We start from the raw sequence: 25,643 nt of genomic DNA on the forward strand, positions 1-25,643 counted from the left end.
ACCCGTTTTATTACAACCAGATGTCGAGCAACCGTTCTTTGTGGAGGCTGATGCTTCCGACATCCTGTAACAGGTCAACTTCATCCGGTAGCCTTTTATTCCAAAAAATTCTCGGCTACAGAGAATAATTATATCTTCTCGGACAGGGAGCTTCTGGCTATCAAGGCAGCATTTGGAGAGTGGAGGCACTATTAATTAGGCACCTGGCACTGAGTGACTGTACTCACAAATCACACAAATCTGATATGGTTGCGTTCAGCCAAGACTTTAAAGCCTGCAGCAATTGTGCTGGTCCTTATTTTTTGCAGAGTATGATTCTGTTATTACCTATAAACCAGGGTGCCAAAACGGTAAGGCTAATGCCTTGTCTAGATGCTATCCAGGAAGCATCAGAGAAGACCCCTTCAAACCAGCAGTTCTGTTTCTACTAGAGAAACATTTTGTGGTTGCTGAGGTACGGAGGAGTGAGAGTTTTGAGGCATAGGTTCGTAAAATTATGACTCAAAAGCAAATGAGTGACTGGGAGAGAGAGAGGATCCTGTACGACAGATTAAAGGAGGTTTACCTTTTGTGGATTCTAGGTTGTTTTTACCGTCAGAAGAGTTACGGGAGGAAGTCTTGAGGCAGGTTCATGATTCATGCTTAGCAGGTCATCCAGATTTTAGAAAAACTCTGGAACTGTTGCGTAGAGAGTTCTGGTGGGAGGGAATGCGCAAGGATACATTACATTTTGTGAGAACATGTGAGAATTGTGCTTGAGTGAAGTCAGAAAATCTACAGCCTGCCAGATTATTGGTTCCCTTACCCATACCACAACGTTCCTAGCATACAGTTTCATTGGATTACATTGTCGACCTTCCTCCTGATCAGGGTTGCACTACAATTTTGGTGGTAGTGGATGTATTGTCTAAAGCAGATCATTTTATCCCAATTAAAGAGGCGGCTACAGCTACCTCTTTAACTCAAGCCTTTTTGCAAAACATAGTAAGGTTGCATGGTCTTCTTCGCAGGTGATTTCTTACCGGGGGTCTACATTCATATCAAATTTTTGGCAGTCGTTTTGTAAAGAATTAAGGATTGAGGGTAATTTGACTACCTGTTTCCATCCTGAGGCAAACGGTCAGACATAGAGTGAATCAGGAGCTCGAAAAATATTTACAAAGTTAATTAAGATCTGGTAAGGGTTGGGTGGAGTTGTTCTGGTTAACCAAATGTTGCTATAACAATACATCAAAGGGCTCCACATCTATGTCCCCATTCTATTTAAATCAGGAGTTTCATCCAAGGTTTCTTAGGGAAGTGAGTCTGATTGAGGTGGAGGTCCCTGATGTAGAAGGAAGACTGAAAATCATGAGTGAGAATATGAAGAGGGCAATGGAGGCGTTAAAAAAGAGCAATGCCAATTACAAAATGTTGACCGCAAGCTTACGGTAGGTGCCAAAAGATCAGGAAGGAGATTTGGTTTGGTAATCTAGTAAAAATGTAGCTCTAACAGGCAAGAACAAGTTGAATCCACAATACATTAGCCCATTCAAGATAGTGCAGGTTTGGTCTCCAGTGACTGTTAAATTGAGATTACCTCCCAGTCTAAAGATACATCCAACTTTTCATGTCAACCTTTTGAAACTCTGTAGAGAAGGTACTAGATTGAAGCAATCCCCAGGCCCAGCGTTTATTGAGGGTTCTGGAGAAGAATCTGAAGTACAGGAAATTCTGGATTCCCGGTTGAAAAAACTGCAGTATTTGGTGCATTGGAAAGGGTATGATCAAGAGGAAAGATCATGGGTGACTAAGAAGGATGTGCAATATTGGTTAGAAGATCTCATCAATTTAAACCAGAGAAACCAGGCCCTGGGACAGGGGGCTCGGGGTACTGTCAGGTTCCCTTTAGATATTTCAACTTCAAGGAGGTTAGGGGTATGGCACAGGGGGCATGGTTCTCGCCTGATTTGAGTGTTTAGTCTGCCCTGTGGGATTGTAGTCAGTTTATTACCTTAACTACATTGGCATACATCTGATTCTGTCCCTATCCAAGATGGTGTTTCAGCTGGAAAACAGTGATTGGCTGTGAGCCTGGTGAGGTAGTTTGGAACCTCAGGAAGGGTTCTGAATTGCCTTTCATTCTAGCCAGATACCAGAGAGGACTCATCTATAGGAAGGCTCCAAAGGAAACAATTATAATTCAAGAAGCCAGCAGTTAAGTCCAGAAATCCAGAGATCAAGAGCCAGAGGAAAACACAACACTAAGATAAGTGCCAGGAAATATACTTTAAAAAGGAAATATTGTAATACTTTCAAGAAAGGTTTACAGCGCAAGTATCTATGAACGTTTACCGAGTTGTTGAATGTTAAGGAGTTTCAAGTTCAGGACGAACGTGTGTTCTGTACAGTAACAGGAGCTAGTAAAAAAAAAAAAACTTGCAGTGAAGCCGCGAGTTGTATAACGCATCTTCCGCAGCTGCTGAGGGAGGCGACTTAATTAATGCCTTGCGCGCAATCTACTCTGTGAAATAACGCCTCGATTTCCTTTTCGGATTGACCGTTTAAGTTAAAAGGTCTTTCCTAATGCAAGCACGCACAAAGCTCCAGTTGCGCTAGTAGAAAGGACCCATTGGCGTGTCTCTGCGTCAAAAAGGGCTACTATTTGATCACGTGTGAGCCCCCAGTCCTTGTATCCAGATACCACGCAGTTGTGAATATGCAGGTTGAGTTACACTACGCCTCGGAGAAGTTGTTTGACAGAAAGGAATTCTGTCAGTTTCACGGGCACCACGGTTCCGTGTTTATTGAAAGTACGTTCAAGGTAATTCCTTCAGTTTTCTCTCGCGTTTGGGAGTTTTCTAGTTTAAAGACTTTAAGCAAATTATTTCTTTTAAAGAAAAAGAAAGAGAAAGAAGCTCAACCAAGAATTGATCATCCAGGAAAGCAGTGAACACAAAAGAATTAAACTGAATGTTTTCTGTGAAAAAAAGTAATCAAAGTTCAAAAGTACTTTAATGAACTTAATGCAACAGCAGCGTCTGAGTAGAAGTGCATTCCACTCTTTACTCAAGAGCAGCCTCCAAGCTTGGGGCAGAGGTAGTCAGGTAAAGGTGGGTATAAGGAGTTCAATATTAAGGTAAGAGCTGTAGTAATATCTAGATGTTTAACCTAGATGTTTTATTTGCAGGTTATCCAGAAAAGACTGAGAGGTCCAGGTATTGAAGATTGTTGAAGGTGGCCTGACCGTTTGTTATTTTATCCACTTCCTCTTTCCCCCAGCCTGGTCAGTTCAGTAGTTGTAGAAAAGTTAAAACTGCTGAAGAAACCAGATTTGGGGGTGTGGAGGACTATTCATCTAGTCCTGCAGGATAACAGCGTTGGGAACCTGAGAGATTTTGACACAGTACAGTGGACTTCTTAGTTATGGACATTCTGACATTTCCTTAATTTTAGCTGTGGCTAGGAACCCCCTCTTAGAGTTAGGGCTAAATAGGTTTCTTTATTTTGGTATAAATTAAAAGACTTTGCCCAAAAACATGTCTCCTATATGTCAGTCTCCTCCTTCCACACCCTCACACATAGCACTGGGAATAAAGATGTAATGCTGGAGCAAAAATCACCCACAACTTGATAAACAGGGGTGTTGGTACAGCAGGCAATTCTAGGCAGTTGCCAAAGGCACCAAAGCCAAGGAGTCCATCAAAGGATGCCTGCCTGGCCCTAGAATCTAAAATATGTTCCAACTGTAATGGTCGGGTCAGGGCATTAAATTGTCACTTTGCCTAAAGCGCCCTGAATTCTTTCAATCTCTCCTATGCAAACATGAAGGCAGCATGTGAAGCTTAATTACGACACAGCTGGCAGACATGTAAGAGGCTTGAACACCTACGACTAAATATACATCGCATTTACCACAGATTAGATTTCCTTCATTCTTATACACCATAAATATCGTACGACCAACAAGAGTCGAACAAAAGGTGGTCAAAGTAACTGTGATTGCTAAAACATCATAGAACTGAGAAATCTGTATACTATAATACTGTATATAGTGCATACGTTTGTAGTCAAATGTTCATTTATTTTAGGAATGACTATGTTTTTAAGGCTTATTCAATATGCGTCTGTACATAAAAACAGCAGTGTGTGCATGACAAGCCATTAAAGGGCTGTGGAATTCTCCAGCATCATTTCAATACAAGCACAGAACAGTACCTGTCTATAATGAAGCTGGATCAGTAGCTTCTCGTAGGTATGCACTCTGTTGCAGAATCCAGGAAAAGGAGTGACTGGTACCTCATAACCCCGTTGCTTTACATGCCACTTGGAGAAGCAGTAGCTCAGGTAGAAGGATCCCGTTGGAGTCTGTGCCTTCTGTGGTCCCAGCAGGCCTTCACCTGGCAAGACTTAGCTCTCTAGAAGTACCTTGTGATGGATTCAGGGCCCCTCCTGTGAAATGTGCGGAGTGCAATTCATAAGAGTTTTGAAGTGAGTACTCCTGTTGAGCAGGAGCCAGTGGAGTGCGTGGAGTGTTGGGGTTATGTGTTTGTATCTTTTCAGCATTGGCAGCAATCTGGCTGCTGCATTCTGGACTATTTGTAGTCTGTTGTATTCTGGTTATGTGGATTATGTGTTTATTTTCTTCAAAAATCCTGGTGGTCACACTGGATCATTTTCTTGATTCCAATGATGTATTTACATCTGTTTTTGGGTATAGAAACTTCATAAGGACAAATCAGAAATCATTTCAATGAAAAAACAATGTTTTAGAAATTAAACTGAAGACATAGGAATGGGATGGTGCCTAAGACGTATTACATGTCTACATTTTGACATTTCTGCTTCTAGCAAAGGAACCATCTGATTCAACATCAGCACTTTGATGTCTTGTTTAGATGAATTAAGTAGCTCTTGGACACCTCCCTATGGTGGTTCAACTAGAGGCAATTAAAATTATGTTTTCACCCGTAGTGTTATATTACTTAAGCATGCTCCCACTTTCTCTTCCTGTGTCGATTAAGAGAATTTACTTGATTTTAAATAAGGTCATAAAGGGGGGAGGTGGTTGGGGGCAAAGCCGATAATCACTCTCAGCAAACTGTGGTAAAGATACTACGGGAATTAAATTACCCAATGTCAGTCTGTATCATGCTGTTTTACACTTCAGCAAGCACACACCTGTTTGCTACTAGTGATAAAACTGACCCCCAGGACAGATAACTGGAAAAATACATTCATTTCCCCCTTTCTCCCTCTGCATCACTTTATACAACAAGTTATCCAAAAAATGTTGTAGTTTGAAGCAATCAAAATAACTTAAATACTCTCATATTAAAGAGTTTATATATACTCTTACAAAGAAATCCTCTCAAATAATAGCACACTACACTTGGTATAACAAAGACACCAACATCAGGGAAACCCTTTTTTTGGAAACCATGGCTTTATACATGCATTACTTTTATCTCCACTGCTGGTGTTTGATGATGTAATTAACAATGTTCTCTTCCCTCCACTGCACACTCCTAGGATCTTACATTGAGTGATGCTATTGAGAAAGAACCCATCTATGTTCATAAAACAAGTTAATCATCCTCAGACCAGTTAGTTACATTGCATGAAACCTATTAATTTGTGCAAAGCATACAACCTTTATACCACTGATAAGCGAATTTAGTTTGTTAAAACTCCATGAGTGGCTCACTGGAAGCTAGACTGTAATGCTTATCAGGACAGTGATAGTGGACACCTGTTTGAAATAGATTAATCTCAACCTCTGCTAGTTCAGGCCCATTGTTCTACGTTGTTCTGCATTGAGCTCTATTAATGCAATCTACATTGTTTGATGCCAACATATATAACAATAATAGATGCTGGTCATGTGACCCAGAAGAAGGTGTTTGCAGCCATATCTTTTATAACTGTAAATAGGATTTGAGTTTGAAAAATGTCATTAACAATCTTCAATATAACCCTATCACCTGTAACTGAAAATATTGTACTGGAAAGTTTTACTTTTAATACTCTAGCTAATCATTGACTTACAAATGATTACTGCTAATTGGAAGAATAGTATAACTATTAACATTTGGTGGAATGGTATTTGTAATGTTCACAGGCTCGAGAAATGCCTTGCTAAGTCCCCTATGTTCTTAGCAATATATGAAACCATGTGATCTGTTTTCAGTAATTGTTTGGCACGATTATTCCAATTCACATGTATATTCGACAAATTGTATTATCAAGACTCATAATGATGAAATCACTAAACCTCCATGAGGCTGGCCTTCACCTACCTTAGTGCTTGAGCAACATTCGACAATGTATATTTTACAGTGCTTGTTTTCCTTAAAACATTAAGTTTGTTGTATTATTGCTTTGTCTGTGGTGCTTGCAAGCAGCCAAACCGCTCCATTATTAAAATTTTTTTTTTATTATTTATGTATATGGCATTTATAGAGCGGGCAAAAACCGTGAGGTATCGAGGTGCTGGGGGTTGGGGAATGAGAGGGGAGGAGGTCAGAAGAACTAAAACAGAAGGGTTTTTAGAGCCTTACGGAAAGGGAGGAACTCATTGAGCTTACCAAGATCTAAAGGCAGAGTGTTCCAAAAAGTAGGGGCAAGAACTGAGAAGGATCTTCCTCCAGCTCTGACGAAAAAAAATCTGGGGTCGTGTAGCAGGAGTTTATTAGCGGAGTGCAGTGATCGATTAGAAGTTTAGGGCAGAGGAGGTGGAAGCTGTGTAGCAGCCCAGATGGCTGCTTAGCCTTTGAGCTCCGTGTGGCTCTGGCATATATCCGCCTGCATCTGCGATCATCGTCACTCTGTACACTCCTGTTACGGCTGGGCAGCTGCCCCTTTGTGTCAGGCTGTACCTGGCAAAATTCCGGCCTGATTTGGACACTGGGAGGCCATCCGCGGGCCCCCTTCGGTGAAGGCCTACTGACCTGCTGGGGCTGCAGCGTGCGCCCGGCCCCCATCCCCTCCTCCTCGAGTTCCGGCACGCTCGGTTGGCTGTGGAGCACGAGACGTGCCGCCCAATAGCTCTGCCTCTGTCCTCGGGGGCCCCGTAGAGCTATCCGCGGCCCGATCGGGGAGCTGGGTCTGAGCCATCAGCCACAGCAGTCCCCCCTGGGACACGCCGCTGCACGAACACTCGGCTGCCGGGGCCGTCGCGGGAGTGCACCCCGGCCCCTATCCGTGCCTCCGAGGCGACCAGGCTACAGCCCGGCCGCTATGACAGACCTGGGAGTTTGAGCGGGCGCGGAGGACCGTGCTGATAAGGTGAGGAGCGGAGGGGGGACGCGTTCTGAGGAATCACGGCGCCCCGGCCTCCGCTCGGCCCTCTGTCCTACCTACCTGATCCGGGCCATAATCCCCAGCGTACATGCTCTCAAGGGGGGGCCGCGTGGAGCCCCTCTTGTCGCGCCTGACTCGCCCGCGTCCCCCGCCTCTGAAGCAAAGGCTGCACCATAACCCTTCCTGCAGCTCAACATCCACAGCCTGGAGGCCCCTGTGAGCGCTGGACGCCTGGTCTTTATTCTGCCCCTGCTCTGTAGTGACTGGGCTTCTGGCAGTGAGTGACCTGTCGGCCTGGTCCCACGCCTCTCATCTATATAGGCGAGTGCCTCCAACTACACAACTACTGCACCTACCTGGCATCTGCTGACCTCTGTGGGCTGGCGCCCTCCATCTTATGTCCCCAGGAGCGGCCTCATGTTCTCAATCCGCCAGCGGCCAACTCGCCTTTGCTGCTGCCAGTGCCTACCTACATTTCTGTCGCAGTAATACTACCTGCTGTCCAGCAGCCCCCCAGTCCTCTGGCCATTCACCCTCCTCCAGTGGCTGCGCCTCTGGCCCTCGCTGCCCCTGGGGCTGACCCAGCAATGCCAAACAAGCCCAGGGGGACTTCCAAGGGGGGAGCCATGGATAGATTCACCAAAGCTGTTCCGAGGGGAGAGGTGGGTCACGCATCGTCCTTGCAGGAGGAGCCGGAGGCTGACCTTCACCCCAGTGCAACGGCCCCTGACCTGACTACTCTCATGGAATCTATGGCCAAAAATGTCGCCTCCTTTCACGAGAAGCTGGATGACATCAATGCTAACGTTGCCTCCTTAAAAACAAGGGTTGATCAGGCGGGGACCAGAATCACCGACGCCGAAAACAGGATATCAGCGAATGAGGATGAGATACATGTACTGCAGAATACGGTTGCTTCCTTGTCGCGCGATATGAAGAGTGTGAGAGCAAAGTGCTATGACCTTGAATCGTGCTCTCGCAGAAACAACCTGTGTATTATAGGGGTCCCCGAGAATGCCCTCAAGGGGCGCATGGAGGATGCTGTAGAAGCCTTACTCAAAGACTTGCTAGGCAACCCGGCTCTGTCACCATATTTTACAGTTGAACGAGCCAACCAAGCCCTGTCACCACGTCCCAAGCCGGGCGACATCCCAAGGCCCATCATAGCCAGGATCCTCAATTACCGGGACAGAGACCTCATCCTCAGATTATCATGTGAGAAGGGAGATCTGCGCCTTGAGTCCCACACTATTAGGATTTTCCCTGACTTCTCGATTGCAGTACAGCAGGAGAGGCGCCAGTTTACTGGAGTCAAGAAACTGCTTAGGGAACGCAATGTCCTGTACGCCATTCTATTCCCGGCACGTCTCAAAATTACACACAATGGCAAACTATACTTCTTCACCGTCCCAGAAGAAGCGGTGAAATTCATCGAGGCGCACATACCACTCCACAACCCAGCGGGGGCCCTTGTCAACGATGATTGACACAGTGAGATATGGCCTGATGTAAACTAACCCATCCAGGAAATCCGAGATTCGGAATGTGTTAATGGTAATAGTGTACTGCAAACTCAGCGAACCAGGCTCCCCCCTGCACTCGGCCGGGCTGCGGCTTGACCCGGGTGCGACGGACATTGCTCTCCTTTACCACATGGGTCGCCGTACTGGCCATGTGCCCTAGATATCTCTTCAGTGTCATTCCGCCGGCAATGGCCAGCCAGCTTTGGGGACCTGACATAGGGTCCGCTTACCGCAGAACTTACATCTGACAGCCCTTGCTGTCCTACATGACACTTGAAGAGCCGCCCACACGGCAATAGCACACCTCACTGCAATTGCAACGCTTATGGTTTGAAGGTTGTCACTGCTTTGGGCCCCTGTTGGGCACTGTTGGGGGCTTATCCCTGTTGGATTTCGCCTTCCGACCTCCACATCTCAGGGAGGATCGGATTAGTGGGTGACACCTACATGGGGTGGTGGGGGATCTCCACTGCAAGTTGGGGGTGGGATTGTTGGGGATTGGGGAAAAGTTATGACAAAAGGCAGAGGAGGATTGGCTGACCGCATGACATCAGGGCACCTGCATTGGAGAGGGCTCCGCCCTACATTTACACTACGACTACAGTGGTGGGATGCGCACTAGATTTCTGTAATGCCTATAACTGTAATGTCCAGGACCATTCGGGGACTGGGTAACTGTACCAAGGCTTGGGTACTCAGGGCATGTGTCAGCGGTAATGGGGGCAAAACATTATTTTTGCAGGAAACGCACTCCACGGGCTCTCCATTTCAGGGTATGTTTTCTAGATCATTACAATGCCGGTAACGGTGATGTCCTGGAATGTGTGGGGCCTGAGTAATTACACCAAGGCTCGTAAAATTATGGCATATGCCAGCAGACATGGCTGCAAGGTACTGCTCCTGCAGGAGACACATTCAATGGGCCCTCTGGCCAAAAACATAGCCCCAACCTGGGGTCCACACAGATATTTCACCTCATATTCCACACGTGCCAGAGGGGTGTTGACGTTGATCCATAAATCACTTAAGTTTGTTCTCCACAAGAGCTATATAGACCCCGAAGGAAGATACATTGTGTTGCACTGCGCCATAGCCAACAGGGATTATCTGCTGGTGAATACCTATGGCCCTAATGTTGATTCTCCCAAATTTATTGACCAGGTGGTGTCCATACTGCTGGGGTACGTGGGGGTGCAGATCATCTGGGGTGGAGATATGAACTTCATACTTGACACCACAATGGATAGGACTGGCACAGCCTCTAGGCCCCTGTCTGGTGCAGCGCGTAGACTACTGACCCACAGCGCGACACTTGACATTCACGATGCATAGAGGGCACTGCACCCGCAATCGCGGGAGTTTCCTTACTACTCATCGGTGCATGACAGTTCCTCCAGGATCGATATGTTCCTATTGTCTGGCCCTATGCTGGGCAGGGTAGTGGAAACACGCATACTGGCGCGCACACTATCTGATCACTCACCGATTTGGATGACCCTGGAATTGGGAATTCCTGCTCCTACCATCAATACATGGTGATTCAAATCGGCCGCTCTGTATTACATTGTATTTAAGGCAGATATCATTGCTGACATTCAGTCCTACTTTGAGCACAATACGCCACAGTCCACCACCCTGGGGGTCCGCTGGGATGCTTCAAAGCCTTCATCAGGGGGCGCGTCCATCTCTAGAGAGTCGGGAGTCCTCAAAACTATAAGAGCTGCGCTGTCTTGCACTGAAACTAAACTACAGGACCTGGAGCGAGCCCACCCGGCTTCGATTGACCTGGGTGTCCTCTCCCAGATCAGCGAGGAGCTCAAAATCTTTAATGAGCAGGCCAATCGGGAAGTCCAGTATTTCAGCTGCCCACAGGCCGCGCGGAAATACGGCGAGGGTGACAGACCCGGCAAACCGCTGGCCGCCTTGGCGAGGGGTGAGTGGGGCCAATCCCAAATTACCTGTGTTAAGGACAATCAGGGGACAATACAGTGGTCTGACCAACACATCCTTGAAGTCTTCACAGGCTTCTACTCTGACCTATACTCTCAACCCCCTGAGCATGCTGACTCTAGAATGTGGGAGCTCCTGGAGCAGATTCCCACCACTATTGTCTCACCCGCAACGAGAGACCAATTAGATTCCCCCGTTACATTGGATGAAATAGTGGAGGCCATATCTAGTCTCCCTAAAGGAAAGACACCGGGTCCTGACGGGCTAACGGCTGAATTTTATCAGGAACATGTGGCTATATTGGCCCCCGAACTACTCGGGGTATGGAATGAGTCGTTCCAGTTAGGATCCCTCCCCCCAACATTACGCAAGGCTGTTACTACGGTCCTACTCAAGCCTGGTAAGCCTAGCGATGACTCTGGATCATACCGGCCTCTTTCACTAATGAACTTGGATACGAAAATGTTTGCCAAGGTGATCGCTAACCGCTTCCTACCTGTTATGTCATATATGGTGCATGATGACCAGTCAGGCTTTGTGCCCGGGAGATCCACGTCACATAATATCAGAAGGCTTCTTAACGTTATGGCACATATCGATCAGGAGGTGAGTGCAGTTGCGGTCACCCTGGATGCTCAGAAGGCCTTCGACATGGTGTCCTGGAAGTACATGTGGCTCGTTCTTGAGACCATGGACGTTGGGCCCAGGATGATTGGATACATCAAGCTGCTATACACCTCCCCGGTTGCCAGGGTCCATGTCAATTCTCAAACGTCTGCTCTGTTCCCCCTTTTCAGAGGCACTCGACAGGGATGCCCATTCTCCCCGATCCTATTCGCCCTGGCCATCGAGCCGATGGCGGACTATGTCAGGGAACGCCACTCACGCAAAGGGATACGACTACAGGATATCCCCGAAATTATCTCACTCTATGCAGACGACGTACTGTTGTTCGTCAGAGACCCCAATGTCCACCTTGACCCAATCTTGCACGAGATCACCCGCATTGGCAAATACTCTGGTTTCACTACCAATTATACTAAATGCAAACTCTTCCCTCTCGCAAGCTCCACTGTACAACCTGCGACGGAATATTTGCTCCGTTGGACCCCTGACGGGATTAAATATCTGCGAGTCCAGGTGTCCCTGACCAGAGACACTCTCTTAGCTAACAACTACTTGGTCATGGCAGAACTGGCGGAAACAAAGATAGCGCACTGGCGTTCTCTCCCGTTGCCATTGGCAGGGAGATTGTCCCTGGTAAAAATGATATTGCTCCCTAAGCTGCTGTGCATATTCAAGAATGTCCTTATATGGCCCGGCAAGAAGTACTTTGAAGATTTACACAAGCTGTGCGCTCATTTTCTATGGCACTAGGGAGCCGTGCGAAAAAAAATGGCGTGATATGGCGCTTCCCTACGAAAAAGGTGGGTTCACTGCCCCTGACCTAATGCGATACTGGAATGCAGCACAGGCACAGTTTGCCACTTACTGGTACCCTGCCCCCCCCCCCTCGCCCGCATGTCAAGCTGGAAGCCCTCGCTGCTTCGGGCACCAATATAATGTCTTTAATTCTACACCAAGGATATGAGCTGGACTCACCCATAGACCCGGTTCAAACCACTTTATTGGCCTGGGGGCGGATATTCGTTGGAGGTGCGGAGCAACACCCATACTACAAGTGGCTTCCCGTCTGGCGATTCCCCGGGTTGGAACCCACAAGCGACTTAGCCCTGGAACGACACTGGCAGACCCTGGGATACCAGGCCCAACTGACTTCTACCCGGATGGCCTATTCATAACACCGCAGACTTGGAAACCGGGCCACTCGGGATCACCGATGGAACTGCTACAATACTACAGACTCTGCGCTTCCTTTCGTGGCGCTTGGCCTGAGTTCCCCAACGAACCCCCAGATTCTCCTGGGATTTCCTACATCGCCAACTCTGGTGGGGCCCGTGGGGTGGTGTCTTCAATATACAAACTCATCCTCGCTGCTGCCCCATCATAGCCCTCCAGGGCTCGGGACGACTGGGCATCCAAATTGGAGGTAGAACTCACAGACCAGCTGTGGGGGAAAATGTGCTCCCACATCAATAAAGTCTCCCTGAACTTTCAATAGTGTACCATCCAGTATAAACTGTTAAACAGGCTATAATACACCCCGCGCAGGATCTCCAGGTTTGTCCGTTATGACCCACGGCTCTGTCCTCGCTGCGGTGCAGAGGACGCGGGCCATCTGCATATGTTCTGGGACTGCCCGAGGTTAGCTGCATTCTGGGATGAGATCCTAAAAACTCTCTCTGAGATCTGTGATGCTGTCATTGTACCTGACCTCCTGCGGGTACTGTTTGGGGCGTGGGGTGCTGAGGAAGCCAGAGGGGCGGCTACATTCCTAAATGTTGGTTGCATAATTGCTAAAAAGTGTGTTCTGCAGAACTGGAAGTGCTCTAGCCCCCCACCTTCCAGAAATGGCTGAATCTATTGACGTGGCCTCGGAACTGTGAGGAGGAATACCTCAGCACCCTCCCGGCCCGCTCCCGGCCTAAAAACATCTGGTCTGCCTTCAACAGTTATCTTAATGGCCTGGATACCCCCTCTTCGGCAGACAACTCACCATAAACATCTCTGTTATGTGCCACAGCGCCGGCAGCTCTGTGCTGCTGTATTCTCTTCTAGGCTATCTCTCACCGTTTATATGTACCACTGTACTTTATTGCTTATGCATTTTTGTCATACTTGGTTGCTCTGATGTGTGTGTATGCTATTTGCCTCTGCCAATAAAAATAAAAGTAAAAAAAAAAAAAGAAGTTTAGGGCAGAAACCGCGACTGGAAGAATTCAGGCCCTGCACTGTGAATTGCCCGATGAACCATACAAAGAACCTTGAACTTGATTTGGCTTCTGATGGGAAGCAATGTAGTTGGTGTAAAATTTCACGAGAGTGAGCAAGTCTGGGGGCTCCAAGAGCAAGGCGTGCAGCAGCATTCTGGAGAGTTTGGAGTCGTTGCAGTAACCTCTCCGGTTGCCCAAGGTAAATTGCATTGCAATAATCAAGAGAGCTCATGATTGAGGCTGTGACAATTTTTAACCTCAGAGCAAGTGGCAAGAGGGGGATAACTTTTTTAGAACCTTGAGTTTAAGAAATCCAGTCTGACAAACTGCTGAGACGTGAGTTTCCCGCAAGCCAGTGGTCATAAGTTTGATCCCAAAACTCTTAACCAGAGGGGAGGATCAGGACAAGGGGCAAGGGAAGACGGTCAGTAATCAGAAGTCCATAAATGACTCTCCACATTTGAACCAACCAAAAGAACCTCAGTTGTTTCGCTGTTAAGCTTTAACCAGTTGTTAGCCATACAGCCGCCAACTGCAACAAGGCCGTTTTTCAGTTTACAAGGGTGATCGGACGAAGGCGTATTGAGAATAAACAGAATCTGGGTATCGTCAGCGTAGGAAAAGAAATGTACTCCATGGCTGGTGATAAGTTTGGCTAATGCCTGCATATAGCGATTCAAAAGCAGTGGGGACAGGGCACAGCCATGGGGGACCCCACAGTGCAGCCCACTGGGAGGAGATGTAAATGGGGAAGGGAAACTGATTGGGCCCTGTCCGATAGAAAAGAGGCGAACCATTTAAGCGGGATGCCCGATATTCCTGCCTCATAAAGGCAGGACAGCAGTTTCTGGTGGTAAACCATATCAAAGACCGCAGAGAGGTCAAGGAGAATCAGAGCTCCCACCTCTACGCGGTCCTGAAGCATGGCAATACTGTCCGTAAGTGGCACCATTACGGATTCAGTCCCATTCCCGGGGCGGAATCTGGATTGAAAAGGGATCGAAAATGATGCTCAAATGATGAGAATGGAGTGCTGGTGGCTGTGATTATGAAGGTGGAGACATGTGCAAAAGCTAGTCATCTGGGTGGAGTGTCTTCTAGAGGAGCCTGTTTCAGGGTACTGCAGAATTTACTGGGGATGGGGCTCTACGTATGTCACTTAAAAAGCAGAGAGGTAAGACAATAGTCAGAGCGAGTGCAGGCCTGGGGGACAGATATCTATTGAACTTTTGGAATGACTAAGAGGTTTTTGAATAAGGAAGGGAGGATGCCAATGAGCAGGAGACAGTTAAAAGGTGGAGTAAGGGTGTAAATAGTGTTCTTGCTTCGAGATCAACAGATACCAAGAGGGCAAATACTGCCAATTTGGAAAGCCAGTGCATTACACAATCAAAACATGATTATTGTACAAACTAGTACTATGCATATTTTAGAGTGGGTGATTTGTTCCTCGTCCTAGATAAATGATTACCTTTTTGTTATCATCCAATACAGTGTTCATGTTTTCTATCCAAACAGCATCTACTGGTCCATCAAATATAATCCACTTTCTGTCTACTGTGGTTGAAGAAGCTTGGTCTCTGAAAGTGGTTGCAAGAACTCCATCTGTCCACTCATGGCTCACTGGGTCAAAACATCCATATAGTTGGCCCATGGTAATAGCTTTGGGATTGATAATCCTGTACTCAACAGCAAATTCGTCCATTGATTTAGCTATAATGAGAAAAATACAACATTGAAAAAAATAAATCACATACAAGGGCCAGTTCACAGTCCACACACTTCTTAAATACTAGTGCTTGTCTCTCCTCCACTACACTTTGTACTCGTGCGCCATGTAGGTCAAAGTTTAGGCAGTGATTTACACTCCTATGTGACCCCCCCCACACCCGACATTGCTGAGGGCCATTTTAGGCAATATTGTTCTTTTATAGAATGCCGTAGTTCAGGGTCCATAACACCCCACAAAAAGTCAGCGAATAACAATGGCGATCATTTGGAAAAATGATTCCTGTCCCCAAACTAAACAGATTGTCTATTTTTTCAACTGGCCAATCTGGATGCCCCATAATTATATGGGCAGACCCATTTGCATGACCATAAACAACAAGTGACCAACTTGGGCCGTAAAAAAGTCCATGTTGAGCGTGAATAGTTCAGGCAAAATCTGATATCACTAATGGGAGTTTGTCCTCTTTTGTCCAGATTTAAAACAAAAACAGTGGATAGATTACCACAAGACAAGCAAAATCAAGCAATTGGGACAAAACACCTGCTGTCAGTTTTAAAACTCAGGTCCATACCTTACTCTCTCTGTGGGAGCTGCTGAACCCCACTAGTCCACTCTTAGCGCTCTGCCCCCAGAAGATCTAATCACTATTGGGTAGAAGTCACCCCAAAGAGAAAGTGGATAAAATAACAAACACAGGTTCACCTGCTCTTCTGATTCGCAGAACTGTTGGAATAAGTAATGAATACCAGTTATATTTCTTATAAATACACCTGCTCCTGATTTCCCTATTATACCTGTGACTGCTCTGCTATTGTCAAGAGATAGCCAATGTAAGAATATGGATATTTACTGGGTTATATTTTTAAATATTTTACATGTCTATGTTTTTTATTATTTAATTATGTTGTGGTTCAACACAAACCTTTCAAAATATCTCAAAACCACAATAGATAATCAACACATCATCAAACAGTTTAAAAGATAGTTACAACTGGCCACCAGGGAGCGCAGAGACATCCATGCTCTCCCTGTGAGCTCTGCTGCTATTGCCCCAAAAAGCGGATTGAGCCCCCACTTTTTGGACCCCCCACAAGAGAAAAGCGAGTAGCCGCAGTGGGAATACTTCCCCCTGCACTGGGAGAAATCTCGGTGAAAATCGGAACGGGGATACCCCCGAAACCAACATTTGAAACTACGGCCCACTGAACCCACGGAGCCGAAAACGAAACAAATCTGGCACACGTGTGCTGTAGGACCTCACTGCGGCGAACGGCTACTCCAAGGATCCGCACACGGAGCCCGCAGTATTAATATACGGCCACGGTCCCGAGCAGTGAAGAAATTCTGTGACGAACACCGGTGAAGAGACGGATTGTGAAGGTGGGTGTCCCCGATTGGGAAGCATCCAGACCGCTGTTTCAGGAGGCCCGCCCCACTTCATACCTGCGCTGGGGTGGTGCTGCTGGATGAGACTTGCTAGTCAACCGCTCTACCCCACTGTCCTTGGAGGTGCAGTGCGAGGCCCCCACCTGAGCCGGGCGGTGGAGGCTGCCAGAGGACCCACTGCCCGAGGTACAACAGAGGTGAGGGACGTTGTACCGCACCCAGCGCCCTTGGACATATCGCGGCTCTGGTGACCCGAAGCGCCTCCACCCCCATAGAAGACTGGGAGCCCTTGCAGACGCACGACCTACTGAGACCACAGGCAGCGGGCGGCTGCGCAAAGGCCCCCACACCCTGTGTCCCTGTGGCTCCATAGAACATCACACGGACTGCTCCCACTAGCAAAGTACTTTGCAATCTCGGCCCATTCGCTGCCTCACAGGAGGGTAGGACCCCAGGTTAACTGCACAATCACATCCAGGCCAGCAGGGAGCGGAACAGGGGCAGATAAGGAGCCCAGAGCTCAACACTTTTGAACACAGTCTGTGCCCCAGAAGAAACACTCAGACACAAAGGACGTTGCAGCAAGAAACAGCTACCCTAACTCTAACACCACAGAGGGTGGGAAGACCTGTGGGCCCTGATGGCATTTCCCAATGGGACTCAATAAGAACCTAGCCAAACCAAGCCACCACGGACCAACAGGCTAAATACCCCCTTGCAGCGGCAGAAACGAGCACAGCGCCCCTATCTGGTGCACTTCTATGGATGCAGCAAGAGTAAAGGCATATCTTGGAGACTAAAGGTACCACCACCCCTCTCCTCTCCCTAAGTAGAAAACAAACTGAAGTCAAGTGCATACCCTGGAGCGGGTAAAACACGGAAGAACCCGGTAACGGCCCCAACACCGCAGATTACTCCTGGAATAATTCTGAAGTCACCCTCACATACACTCAAAGTGGCGCAGCCTCACCGTCTAGCGACCAATTCACCACCCCATGCATACGGTTGAGGGAGAAAGGGCTATGTGGGAAAACTGAGCGCTGAACCACATACTGAGAAGACACTACTGAGCCTCCCCAGATGCAGTGCCTCTGTATATACAACAAAACCTCCCACTAACAGCAACACTGGTAAACCTCTGAAAGTAACTAAGTGAGGTACTCCCCTCTTGGTGTTTAGGGGGACCCAGCGACACCCTTCCACGACCTTCAACAAAAGTTTGGACCAATCCGCCCTTTGTGAGATCACAACACATTGCCAACACATCTCCCAAGAGCACATGAGCGTGAGACAAAAATTAGCCTCCTTTCCCTACATCCCCACATCTACTTGGCCCGACAACTCCAATATGGCAACAATGGATACCACAAGAAGTGACTCGGCAGCCACGAAAGGTGACATTGCAGCCTTGCTGGGCGAAATCAAGACCATGGGGGCCAACATAGGAGGTAAAATAGACAAGATCACACAAAGGCTAGACAACATGGAAGAAAGGCTTGACAGAGTGGAGAACAACCAAGCGTCCATAGACACCCTTGAAGCACAGCTCGAGCAGAGGATAACTGAATTGGAGCAATGAGAAGAGGACTTCAAGCTCAAGATGGATGACTTGGAAAACAGGGAAAGACGTAACAATCTCCGCATTTTCGTGATTCTGGAATGAGAAGGAGAAACCGAAAGTGATCAAGAAAACGCTTCATGACATCATCAAGCTCTTAGTGGCAGATGACACAATTGATGAACCTAATACAGAATGGATCCATAGAGCCGGGGGTCCCCCAGGTGGGCCGAGATCGGTCCTTGCCCGATTCCATCGCTTTCAAGACAAGGCCAGAGTTCTTGAAAGGCTAGAGGCAGCGAGGCGATCACCCTAGGAGGTGCCCAAACAACAATATACCAAGATCTATCCTCTTTGACACTGGCCATTAGGCGTATGTGTGGACCACTTACTAAATGGGAGGGACAGCAAACAAGGGGATAGGGCTGAAGCAGCACCTATAATGGTCTGAAGCGCTCGACATAGTGGGAAACCTAATGAGCAAACAAAACACTGGTCACGAAGGATAAGATACCTTCCCACGAGAATACCCAATGGAACTGACTACTGAAGTAATGGGAAGAGACACACTAAGAGTAGGAACACTCAACGTAAAAGGGCTCAACTAACCAAGTAAGAGATCGCTGGTATCCACAGAATTCCGTAGGGACAAGATTGACATTCTCCTGTTACAAGAGACAAAATACGCTAAGGGGGAAAAAAGGCAAATATTAGGTAAACGTACGGGGATGGAGTTCTGGGGATCGGGACAACTGAGGAAAGGGGGAGTGGGTATTCTCATCAGAAAAGGTACAGAATTTGAACTAACCAAGACCTGGTCCGATGTGTAAGGGAGAGCCCTATTGGTGACGGGAAGCATTGCTAAGGTGAAGGTCACGATTGCCACTCTTTACTCCCCCAACTTTGGACAGGCTAGATTTCTGGCAAAAACGATTCCTAAACTCATGCTAGAGGCCTCCGGCCATATCATCTTAGGAGGGGACTTTAATCAATGGGCAGACCCAACTAAAGATTGGAAACCTGGTAACCCCGATGCGAGAGGCCAAATCCGAGGTGACCGCACGGAATTCATGGGGATGATGGACACATACAGAACGATAGATACGTGGAGAGACACGCACCGAAATGAACAAGGTTACACTTTTTACTCTAATCCGCACAACACGTTCACCCGAATCGACTATATATATCTGTCCAGAGACCTCTCTGACATCACAACACACTCAGAGATCACCCCAGTTACATGGTCAGATCACAATATGGTGATAGCAGACATTCAGTGGGAGGATCTACCGGTGATGGGAGAGAAATGTTGATGTACCGAAAGTCTTTTGAAAGACCCTGTCTTCAAAACAACATTGGAGACTGAGAAACAAATATTTTAAACTAAATAACACTGGAGAGGTATCCAAGCAAATGGTCTGGGAGGCAGGAAAAGCAACTTGGAGGGGTATTTTAATAAAGGAAGGGTCTTGCAAGAAGAGAGAAAGAAACATTATTGAACACAGGCTCAGAACTGAAATCTGTCAGTTGGAGGAGGAAAGCATAAGGGACGAGCAGGCCCGGCTCCAGCAGTGGGACCAGGGGGGCCAGCCCCCCGACCCCCAGAGCCAGCCTCTGGCCCCCCCTAGAAAGGAGGCCATGCCAGTGTTGTTATACACCACGGGTAACCAGGAAGTGGAGGGTAGATGTGACTCTAAACGTTCAGCAGAAACCGAAGGAGACATCATTCTGAGAAGCTTAAATGCAGGAGGCCCAGCCAGGATTTCTTTTCTTGCCCTAGACAATGATTTATGACCCACAGCCATAAAAGTACAACTGACCAGGGAGATGGAGGGCCAGTCAAACCTCTAAGTGAGGTAACACCCTGTGGTGTTCGAGCTAAAAAACATGGCGCTGGTGCGCAGTGCATTCTGGGGGAACTCAGAGCCATGATGGATATTTATCCATGCCTCAGTGGAAAGCTGCACTTGCTTTGCGAAACAACATGTTTTCAACGTTATTCGCTGATGGGTTTGGAATGCAGGCCTTCTCAGCCAAGGACACGGCGCTGGGAAAGCTAAGATCCGCAGGTGCCGGCTGGTACCTGATAACGAAGTTTGTTTTGGTTTGCTATGCTTGCGCCAAGGTTTTGAGATGAGTTATGGAATTGTTTTCCGGGGCGCTTAGGAGAGGGAAGCGCTCTGCTCCTTGAGGTTACTGTCGGTTGACCCAGCTGGCAACCAACGGTCACCCATCAATGCGCAAGCGCATTTGCCAGAAGGTTCGAGAAGGTGCCACCCCTTGTTGAGGAGGGCATATATGCGGAAGCCCTCAACGGTCAGCCGGGATAAGCACAAAGACCTCAGTCGGAGGGGGGATGCCCTGGTCCGATATACCAGTGGGCTGTTGTGCTCTTGGCCTGGCTGTTGTCGGGGTCTTTCAGCCGCTTCTGGCGAGATGAGGTTTTGTCAAGTTACGCCCATGGTGATGTATTCCTGCTAATTTCCTATGATTTATCTGATTTATGCTTGTATTGTATATATGCCTAACTACGAATAAATAGCCGTATAAGTGCTACTTACTCTCTAAGCGTGCGTGTGGTTGTAAGTCATTGCGTTGTCTACCTGCGTTCAAAGTATTGGCTCTGCGGCTGCGCTGGTGATAAATTACTGTCCGTGCACTATTGGCGAGCAATACATGTTTTGGCTCTGCGGCTGTACTGGTGATAAATTACTGTCCGTGCATTTGGAGAGCAATACATCTTTGGCGACGAGGATGGGATGGTTTGTGATGAATTGTTCCAACCATTAAAGAATCCGGTTGAACGCAGATAGGTTTTGCTTACATTGCGAGCGAAAGGTTGTTTTCATTTGGCAGAGAGTGCTGGACGGTGTTCATCTGTTCTGTGTGTGTGTGCGTGTCTGCGCAAGTGACTGCGGTGTGGAAAGCAATATTTATATATATATACAGAGGCTTTGTACATTACTGCAGTGATGAATAGTTTGTTCAAGAAAAAGGGAGTTCTCGCTGGCGGTGAATGTCCCGATGTAATGATTCCAGGGTGGGCAAAAAGCCCATATGATAAGTTGGCTCAGTTATGGGCATGCGGGGCAGGGCTGTGTGAAACATAGGATGGTGAAGTGGGAGACGCTGATCCGTCAGAAGTAATGTCTTGTTTACAACAGATTTCAGTAGAGAGGGGAAAGGAATGTGCCGCGCTAGGCAGGCGGGGTTGGGTTCTCCTGCATGCCTACCGAAAGATGCATCAGAAAAATGTGGAAATGAAGGATAATATTTTGCGATTGGAAAAAGAGTTAGCCGCCGAGAAACAGATTGCATTAATGCAGCAGATTCAGCTGAAACTTTTCAAAGACAAAGCTGACAAATATCAGGCTGTGGCTGAAAGGGCAGCAGTCAGAGTAGCCCGATATAAGTATAGGAAAAGACGGGGAGGGGTCAACCAAAAAAAAGTGGCAGCGGTAATCGCTACCGCAGATGTAAATTGGGATCCCGATAAATGGGATGGAGACATCTTTGACTCAACAAGCCCAGAGAGTAGCTCGGCAAATGAGTCAGATTCCAAAGCAGAAATTAATCAGAAGGCAGTGGCAGCCAAGCCGGTTAGAAGACGCCGTGCTGGGCCCCACCCGCAGAACCCTGGAGGCGGTGTTGTAGATTTAACCACGTTGGAAGATTACACTCAGCAGGAGGTTGGAGAGATTATTACTCGTTTGAGGCAAAAGTCAGGGGAACCTTTATTGACCTGGATGGTGAGACTACTAGACGGGGGAGCTGCAGGGCTGTTCGTGGATGACACAGACTCACCGCGTTTTTTGCCTTTGTCCAATGACACCAGTGTACAGGAGGTTTTAAGGGCAGGGCCGCCCCCTGATGAGAATGGCCAACCTCCACAAATGTCTTTGTTGGATTTAGCAGCCCAAGCATGTAACCGCAAGTACCCCATTACCACAGATTGGCCTAGTGAGGAAACAAAGTGGTATACTTTGAAAGAGGCGATTCAAAAGGTTAGAGAGCATGCTATGAAAGAGGCAATTCATATAGATGCTCCAGGACACATGGGGGCCGTGGCGCTCTCAGTTTCAACCAGAAACATGGTGATCAAAACTGCACCGCCCGCATACAAAAGTGTCATTATGACTTTGCTCGTAGGTATGACGGGCAAACCCACAGATGAAGTAGTGGATGCCATTCGGCAACTGGCAGATTTAGGGGAGTGGGATAAGAGTGACAACAGGCCACGGGAGAGAGAGGGGCGTAGCGAGAGAAGAACTGAAGGCAGGAGGCAAGATAGCAGAGACTCCCGAGTGTCCAGAAAAGACATGTTTTTGGCCCTGTTAAAAGATGGTGTGCCACGGGAAGAAATTGATGGCATTGAAACCAGGGTCATGTACGAACTATACAGAAAGAGAGGGCTTGCAGCCAAGGAGCGCTACAAACAGGTTAAGAAACAGGTAGTGACTAAACCAGAGGGGGACACCACCCCTTCTGCCCCTCCTGAGGAAGAACAGGAGGAGGGGTCTATGGGGACACCTTCCCCGTACCAACCGACATATGCTGATTTGAGGAAGGTGGTGAGTGCAATGCTAAAGGCAGAGTCAGGTCACACTCATTCAAAATTTGACTAGGGTTATGGCCAAGCTCCGGCAGCGTCTGCTCGCATAAAGGTGGATAGGCGGCCCCATGTTAATGTTAAGATTTTTTGGGGACCAGGAAATACGCAAGGGGTGCGAGCATTGATAGACACCGGGGCGGAGGCCTCTCTGATTCACGGGAATCCGACACGATTCAAAGGCAGACACTTTACTATTACAGGACTAGGGGGGAAGGAGACCCCCGCAGTACAAACTGAAGTGGAAATGAAAATAGGCAGTTTGGCTAGGCAGAAATACCAAGTGTTGATTGTCCCGATACCTGAGTACATAATTGGCTTTGACATTCTGGAAGGGTTGACTTTAGGACTTGGAGGTAAAACATACCAGTTTGGGGTGAGTGCATTAATTTGTACATCCATTACAGTAGGCAAATTGAAGATGCCCCCAGTACATGTGCCTGTGGCGACCAAGCGGGTAGCAATGAAGCAATACCGCATTCCTGGGGGGCAAAAGGAAATTTCAGACACCATCAAAGAGTATGTAGAGGCGGGGGTGTTACGACCTATCACTACCGCCTGGAATAACCCCCTCTGGCCCGTCAAAAAAGGGGATGGGTCTTGGAGGATGACGGTGGATTACCGCGAGTTGAATAAACACACTCCTCCCTTGGTGCCTGCAGTCCCAGATGCCATTACCTTGATTGAAAATGTCCAAAAGTTTGAGGGGACTTGGTATGCAGTGATAGATTTAGCCAATGCATTTTTCTCTGTGCCAATTGCTGAAGAGTGTCAAGAGCAGTTTGCATTTTCTTGGAGCGGGCGTCAGTACACCTTCACAAGGTTACCTATGGGGTACATACATAGCCCGACTATCTGTCACCGGCTGGTGGCAGAGCACTTAGACAAGATACCGTGTAAACCGGACATACAAATCTCTCACTACATTGATGATATTTTGATTCAGGGCAAGGATGAGTGCAGTGTGCAAAACCAGTTAGAAGTCATTATGGAAGGATTGAAGAAGGAAGGGTGGGAGATTAACCCGAACAAAATTCAAGGCCCAGCTGAGACAGTGACATTTCTAGGAATTCAGTGGCATAATGGGCATCGAGAAATGGTGCCGAAGGCCCGACAGAAAATACTTGAGTTTACCACGCCAATGAATAAAAAGCAAGCTCAACAGTTCATAGGGCTGTTTGGGTTCTGGAGACAGCACATTCCCCATTTAGGGCAGATACTGGCCCCCCTTTACAAAGTGACACGAAAGAAATATGAGTTTCAGTGGGGGGAAGAGCAGCAGAAAGCATTTGAGTTGGCAAAAGACACCGTGCAGCAGGTGCTCGATCTATGGCCATTAAAGGAAGGCGAAGTGGAATTGAATGTGTCTGTACAAGACAATTATGCTAACTGGAGTGTGTGGCAGAAACAGGACAGGAAACGTGTGCCATTGGGGTTTTGGAGTCGTAAGTTGCCCGATGCTGGTAACTCATACACTCCATTTGAAAAGCAGTTGCTGGCATGTTACTGGGCCCTGGTTGATACTGAGCAAATGACGGTGGGCCATGATGTATTGATGAGGCCAGAAATACCGATTATGCAATGGGTGTTGAGTTCTCCTAAAACACACAGAATAGGACATGCCCAGGAAGCCAGCATAATTAAATGGAAATGGTACATTCAAGACAGAGCCAAATCAGGAAAGGGTGGGGTTGCAAAGTTACACGAGCAAGTAGCCAACATACCGCCCTCGGATTACATACCACCAGAAGTGTCTGAGAAACGCGAGTCTCCCGTGAAATGGGGAGTACCATATGGTGATTTGACCGTAGAGCAGACAGAGCATGCCTGGTTTACTGATGGCTCAGCCCGATATGTGGGAACAGAGCGATACTGGAAAGCAGTGTCATATAATCCCAAGACAAAAAAGATTTTGACGACGTCAGGGAAAGGGAAGAGCAGTCAGTTTGCAGAGCTTTACGCAGTTTACCAAGCCTTGAAACAAGAGACCCCTGGTCGATGTCATTTGTACACAGATTCATGGTCAGTGGCGAATGGGCTGGCGGTGTGGCTGCCAACCTGGCAGAAGAATGGGTGGAAGATTCATTCGAAAGAGTTGTGGGGAAAAGAATTGTGGCAAGATATTTCAGAAATGTTATCACAAAGTGAAGTCACGGTGTATCATGTGGATGCGCATTGTGCGACAGATTCATTGGAACGTTGGTTTAATTCTGTTGCAGATGAACACACCAAGATTTCATCTGTGGATGCGGAGCCTCAGGAAGACGATTTGGAGGGTTTGGCCAAGTGGGCTCACCAGAAATGTGGGCACCTTGGAGAAAAGGCTACTATCAGGTGGGCACAAGCTCGAGGAATTAGTATTCCTTTAGAGGTAGTGAAAACAGTCATCTTGCAATGTCCGGTGTGCCAACACCAACAGCATAGGCCTATCCCTCAGATTGTTCACGGCACGTTGCGAAGAGGAAAGTTACCAGGTCAAATTTGGCAGATCGATTTTATCGGTCCTCTGCCAATCAGCAAAGGTTGTCAGTATGCATGCACTATTGTGGATACTTACTCTGGATACATGATGGTTTTGCCATGCAAGCGTGCCACACAACTGAATACCATTAAGTTGCTAGATCAGATCACGTTGCATTACGGAGTGCCTTTGCAAATTCAAAGTGACAACGGGTCACACTTCAAAGGCAAATTAATTCAGGACTATTGTCAGGAGAAGAGTATAGAGTGGCTTTACCACGTGCCCTATCACCCGGAAGCGGCAGGG

At 47.6% G+C, this 25,643-nt stretch overlaps 1 protein-coding gene across 1 annotated transcript in view; it reads right to left on the reverse strand.

Moving 5' to 3' along the window:
• Window positions 1–25,643, reverse strand: part of DNAH3 (dynein axonemal heavy chain 3) — a 1,861,430-nt gene that overhangs the window by 956,071 nt on the left and 879,716 nt on the right. The window contains exon 36 of the mRNA XM_069647670.1: window positions 15,060–15,301. Within this exon, the coding sequence (XP_069503771.1) occupies window positions 15,060–15,301 (242 nt within the window). The remainder of the gene's footprint in view (window positions 1–15,059; window positions 15,302–25,643) is intronic.

Source organism: Ambystoma mexicanum, chromosome 2q (genome assembly GCF_040938575.1).
Source record: "Ambystoma mexicanum isolate Mex_15411 chromosome 2q, UKY_AmexF1_1, whole genome shotgun sequence".
In the NCBI taxonomy this organism is placed as follows: Eukaryota; Metazoa; Chordata; class Amphibia; order Caudata; family Ambystomatidae; genus Ambystoma; species Ambystoma mexicanum.